This window comes from Melanostigma gelatinosum (assembly GCF_949748355.1).
Source record: "Melanostigma gelatinosum genome assembly, chromosome: 9".
Classification (NCBI taxonomy): Eukaryota; Metazoa; Chordata; class Actinopteri; order Perciformes; family Zoarcidae; genus Melanostigma; species Melanostigma gelatinosum.
Genome location: NC_136642.1, coordinates 3,480,515 through 3,486,514, shown reverse-complemented (window position 1 = coordinate 3,486,514; position 6,000 = coordinate 3,480,515). Strand labels below are relative to the sequence as shown.

The window sequence follows — 6,000 nt, the reverse complement described above, 5'->3', positions numbered from 1 at the left end:
TTTAGCAGTAATGACGCTACTAACGGCTTCTCTTCCGTGGTCCAAAGGATTCCTCCGGAGTGAGACCTCCTGTAACGGTTCTACTCGTCTTTGGTAACTAGCACGCTACTTGACGTTAGCATAGAGAGCTAACTGGGAGGAAAGCAGGGGAAATTATGGAATTAAGTAGAATCTCTGACGTTACATTTTAACCTATGAATTAACAAGACACATTTTGAGATTAAGACCTATTTCGTGACGTTATTTTAGCTCGCTAACAGCCTGTTTAGTTGTATTATTCACAGTTAGGCTAGCTAGTGAGGTGAAAGTTAGCTATGTTTACAGAGCTCAACAGCATCTTGAACACAACTCCAGACAGCTTCACACAGGTGACAACTTCACATTTGTAATTGCGTTATTAAAATGTTAACACACTGGTTCACATGCTAACGTTACTATGGGTGAGTCCCTGTAACACAGCAGCCATGTTTATCTTATTAAGTGTATATCGTTGCTCTTTATTCTACAGGGGGAGTTTGTCCTGCTGTCAGACAGACGGAGTGATGCCTCTTTCCTTATTCACCACTTCCTCTCTTTGTACCTGCGAGGTGAGTTATCGCCTTTCAATGTGTATTATTATTATTATTATGACTATTATTACTTCCTTCCAACCAGCTGTGCTCCCAGTAGACCACCCAACACACCCAAAATCTGTGCAACATAAATACAGTGTTTATGCTGCCTGTGTGTATATATATATATATATATATATATATATATATATATATATATATATATATATATATATATATATATATATATATATATATATTTCTCTGTCTTTCTTTACTTATTTAATATTCTTTACTGTTTTATTACTTTTTTACTTATTTATAATACTTATATACTTACTATACTATTTTATCACTTATTTTGTCTTATCAAAATGAGAGAAACTGTAAATTCATGTCTGTTACAGTTTATTTAGCTGATGTCTCTCTCTCTCTCTCTCTCTCTCTCTCTCTCTCTCTCGTTCTCTTTTTTTATCTCAGCACGCTGCAAAGTGTGGTTTGTGGGTCTGGTGCAGTCCTTCAATCATTACAGTGCGATCAGTCAGAGACTGGTGAGTCTCACTGTTGTCGTCCCGGTTCTGTTTACTTGATGTTTACACTGTCACTGAGCTCCAGTGGCTCCGTATTAAAACTAAAATCCTAATAATTTGAGTTCCAACTTGTTGTACATTGAGTAAAATGCTGACGTGTCTCCTTAGCGTTTGTCTTTTAGTTTTAAGGTTCGAGCACACATTGACTCTGACCCCTCGTGGCATGTATGTATTGATTGGGACACTGGTTCACTGGGTTTACTGAGGAGCTAACATAGCTAGGTGTTTGCTATCTGTGTATCTTATTAGCCTTAAGCCTGGCGCTATCACAAGTGATGACATTTAAACGTGTGTATATCTGTTGTCTCAGGGTGTCAGCCTAACACAAGCCAAGGAAAAGGGTCAGCTGGTTTTCTTAGAGGGACTGAAGGAGTCGCTCTCCGTGTTGATTCCTGAAGACACCGACCCAGGAAGTCGAGCCATGGACTTCCTCAGGTACAAACAAATAATCACAGTTTCGTACCTGTACAGACTTGTATGTTTTCATGCTCATATGGCATCACTGTTTATTTGTAAACATTGTAATTATTTGAGTGTCTCTATCCGGATAACGAATCCAACAGTATTACATTTACTCAAGTTTTTATCTGGTTTCCAACATATCACAATGTAAAACATATACATTTTTTCCACATATTTCCAGACTTCCCGACTTCCACACATTTTCCAGTTTGACATCGTGTTGCTCCTCTCTCTTCTCTCTCTCTCATCATCTTCTCCTCCCTCGTGTCTCTTGTCTTCAGGGATCCTGCCGTTGGCCTGAAGAGTCTCTACGAGTTTGTCCGGTCCAGTGCGACCAGTTCCGGCGTCGGGGAACATGAGGCGGAGGAGAAGTGGGGACCCCCGGTGCTGCTGGTGGACGACCTCAGCGTGCTGCTGAGTCTGGGGGTGAGCGTTGGCGCCGTGCTGGACTTCAGCCACTACTGCCGAGCCACCGTCTGCTCCCAGCTAAAGGTCAGATCCTTGCTGTCAAAGATTTGTTTGAGATGTTTTACGGGACTTCTGCCGTCATCAGTTCAAATATAAACTCTTGTCTTATCGACATAACTGTGACTGCAGGGCAACGTGGTGATGCTGTCCCGCTGTGATGGGGGAGAAGAGGACGATGGAGACGATGAAGGCTCAGAGAGACTTCTGAAGGGCCTGACCCACCAGTGTAGCCTCGCTCTTCATGTACAGGGTCTCCCCACCGGCTACTGCAGGGACATACACGGGCAGGTGAGTGTTTGTCCTTAAATTTACTTTTGTCCAACCAAGAGTTTTTATAGAAGACAAAAAACTGGAACATGTGGATTTTTGCCATTTTTGCTTTAAAGAATAATTTGGTGATCAATCAGTTATTGAATTTGTTACAGTGGTATTTTTTTTGGATCCCCTCATTCATATATCAGATAGTCATTTCAGCCCAGAGTTTGACATGTAGATGAAAAACTGAATCTGCTTTTGTGTTCACAACTATTACCAATGTAACCATTACCTGCATCATGAATGACCTAGATTAAATGATGGTGAGGAGACCATTTTGTTTTTAGATTTTACCATGTTTAAAGTATTAATATCTGAGTAAAACTGATGATAGTGACAGAAATAGAGACACACATGTCACATGGTCTGTTAAAGGTTACATATTGTATATCTGCAGTATATATTGGAAGGGATCTGTGCAAGACACAAACATATTCCACAGTAAAGATGTAAGTAAAGCAATCGTGTTTTTTGTTTTCAGGTAGAAGTGTGCTGGAGGAGGAGACAAGGCGATGGGCATCACACTCAGAAGAAACTCTTTCAGTACAAGGTCCACGATAAAGGAGCCTCCTTCTTTGCTCCCGGGACGTCCAGCGCTGTCCTCTAGTTCCACCGTTCAGCGTCCTTGTTTTGCCTTTTGTCTCGTTTACACGGTGACATCTGACTGTTATATTTTAATATCACCTGACAACACAAGCGGGGTGTTTAGCTGCCAAAGTAGTTGGCGTACCGGACAAATCCGCCAACCGTAGTCGGGCTTTACGTTTGGATGCTCGCAGGTGTGTCAACGACCCAGCCTGGACCTCAGACTGTCCGGAGGAAGGACGCAGTAATGCTGCCAGCTGATCGCCTGCATCCAGACCTCTGAACTTTTTTTTTTTTTCTTTCAGTTATTCAAATAAGTGAAAACTAAATTATCAGGCTGGTTTGCTGAAGGTATAACTGCGAACGCATGCCATTGTCAATATTTGGTTACTAGTTGAATCTGGGTTTTTTTGTGATGGTGAGTAGACATTAATGGACTGACCAATAAACAAAAAAAAACCACATTGGTCAAAGTGAGTGCTGGTATGTGGCTGAGAGAACAACAATGAATGCATGAGATGATTATTCTTTACCACTGAATGGGTTTTGGTTGAATATAATAAAAGTGTAAGATGTTGTAATTGTCTGTGTGAACACTATAGGTCGCCCTCTCCTCGCGCGTCCCTCTGCAGGAGGTCGGAGTGGAGAGGGTGAGACGTCTCTGGGATTTGACAACCAGTATTTCTAAAAACGCTGCTTCTTGCATGTCAGTGACCGAGGCATACACAAGATAGCCTCTTTTACTAATTCACAAAACAAAGGAATAACACGACGGGTTGCTTTGTCAGTTTACCCAGAAGAAGCATCACCGCAAGGCAAGTGTGTGAAATCTATAACCACGTTAGCATTAGCTAGCTGTGTGGCGAAAGTTAGCTCCGTGGGCTAACATTAGCTATAGGCGCTTTCATTCTACGTATGTTAGCATTTAGCTTGGTGCCATCACAAGTCGTCTGCAGGTGCAAAGAAGGTACAAGAAACGTCATATTTGTATGTGCGTATTTGGTTGTTGCTGTGAACACAGCGAGCATACAATTGGTCTCGGTTTTATTTAAATTATCTGGTTTATAGATTGTTGTTTACACGAGAAACCAGCTAACGCTAGCTAAGTTACACACGCTCTCATGTAAAGGTAGCAAGCTAACGATTAGCGGCAGTGGGTTTGTCGTTCATTCTAGAGTTCTTACATATTTAAGTTAATGTATTCAGACATTCATGTGTGTATATTGGATACAGACGGATATACCAATGTTTTAATGGATATGTTATTTCGAATACACTCTTTAAGATGCTGGTGGCTAACGTTAGCTTAGCTGTTTTCACCAACGTTAGTTAGCTTGACAGATTCTTTAAATAAAGAAATAAACATTAAACAGTCAGTACAAACAGGGTTGTATTTGTGTGTTAACTTTGCATATTTGGGTAGCAGTAAAATGTAATAAATAAAGACATTTACTTGTGCAAATGAGACAGGCAGACAGAGAGACAGACAGAGTAAATTAGAACATTATGTTTATGCTCCAGTGGTTTCTACATCATCTCATGTTAGATTATTAAATTGTTGTCTAAGGCTGTGAACTGTTTGGTTGTGATGGATTATTACGTACTCAATCTGAGGTAAATCCTGATCTGCCTCGTCATTGTGTCAAAGTCTACCTCATAATAACAGTAAACCTACACTTTCACACTATTTACTTGAGGCCCGATCCTTGAACCTTGTGGTTCTCTCTGGCTTTAGGAGGCCACCGGTGCCTCCTGGTTCCTGGCAGGTGATGTTGCCTCAGGGTTGCATCAGCCCCCATCATCCAGCATGCGTTCACTGTCTTGCAATAGTTATTTCACCTAGTTCAACGTGAACTAAATTGGAAAGACAGGTTAGATATGCTGGAGAAAGATGACATTTGAAGTGTAATATTGTGTTAAAAATCTAAAACATTGACTTAACTCAGTGTGTCCTCAGTTTCTTCTTCTTCCTCTTAATACATTGTCAGAAGTCATTGTGCAGAAGCAAACAGCCTGTTACACACCAGCCCCTGTGACACTATAGTTACTGATTGATGGGACATTTCCCTCTCTTGCTGTCAGCTCCGGTCGTAAAAGGCTGCGTTGCAGTAATCTTCTGCTCGTCTGTACAGCGGGACTAATGGGCGTCACTGATCAGAGGAGCACACTTTCACATTATGCAACTGTGGGATTGAGTCTCGATTATGTTACGGAGAATGGACACGGCCTAAAAACTCTCTGGAATGTGTTTGGGGGGGGGTAGTTTGTGGCCTTCACTGGAAGCTGTTTATTGACAAGGCGTAGAAATGCATTGGATCATACAGAAAATAGCTGATATGCCATTTGACTCTCGAAGCCCCGGAGATGCTTTCAAGTTAAGCATTTTAGGGAGTGTTGAAAAGAGGTAAGCCTGTGCTTCTTATTTCTTTTCTCATATTTAAGACATTTCTGAACACATTTTTCTGACAGGTCATCCTTGAACTTCGTGCATTACTTTAGCTCACAGTAGTGTTGTAAATATGTGGCTTCATACATCTATTGGCCACCTAATTGAGCTGCAGAGACCTACAAATGATCTCCCAAACTGAATTAGAGCTCGCAGTGTGAGACCCCGTGTCTGTCACGTCTCTGGTTGTGTTTTTGTTGTGTGCTGGCTCCTCACGTGGGACGCATATAGACCGCTCTTTGTTCGGATATTAGCTGCCACGGGGTTATTTAACTGAGACCTTTTCCATCGCGATGTCATGGATATTTATTTGGGTTTAAGCATACATGTTGTTTTTATTCCTCCAGCCGTAGCAGCTGGTACCGGCCGGACAGAATAGGATTCCTAAACAATTGCTGGTCACCTGCCAAAGTGGCTGAAGGGAACACAAACCCACAAGCCTGAAAGAACAGCACTCGTATTTATTCTTCTTCTCTGGTTGTGAACTTTTTTGGTTTTCAAACTTTTGGTGCTTTTGAGGTGTGGATGTGTCGGGGTGCTGCAGCCTGCAGGAGCGGGCTGCCCTGCAGGCTCTGAGCCCTGC

The 6,000-nt window shown here is 41.9% G+C and overlaps 2 protein-coding genes across 2 annotated transcripts in view; both read left to right on the top strand.

The window, feature by feature from the left end:
- Positions 1–110: 110 nt before the first annotated feature.
- Positions 111–3,377, top strand: elp6 (elongator acetyltransferase complex subunit 6). The gene is made up of 7 exons (XM_079276315.1): positions 111–368; positions 509–587; positions 1,032–1,102; positions 1,452–1,576; positions 1,885–2,095; positions 2,201–2,359; positions 2,868–3,377. The coding sequence occupies exons 1-7, from the start codon at positions 315–317 to the stop codon at positions 2,991–2,993; spliced, it is 825 nt and encodes a 274-aa protein (XP_079132441.1). The 5' UTR covers positions 111–314; the 3' UTR covers positions 2,994–3,377.
- Positions 3,378–3,663: 286 nt separating this feature from the next.
- The window catches only part of scap (SREBF chaperone), a 45,177-nt gene continuing 42,840 nt past the window's right edge, over positions 3,664–6,000 (top strand). Inside the window, exon 1 of the mRNA XM_079275179.1 lies at positions 3,664–3,786. The gene's annotated coding sequence lies outside the window, so the exon portion shown is untranslated. The remainder of the gene's footprint in view (positions 3,787–6,000) is intronic.

Bases quoted from the DNA above. Each gene is read 5' to 3' on its own strand.
- elp6 (XM_079276315.1), top strand. From the start codon at position 315: ATGTTTACAGAGCTCAACAGCATCTTGAACACAACTCCAGACAGCTTC. The intron at 369-508 runs GTGACAACTTCA...TTTATTCTACAG, and splicing joins CTCCAGACAGCTTCACACAG to GGGGAGTTTGTCCTGCTGTC. The intron at 1,103-1,451 runs GTGAGTCTCACT...CTGTTGTCTCAG, and splicing joins GTGCGATCAGTCAGAGACTG to GGTGTCAGCCTAACACAAGC.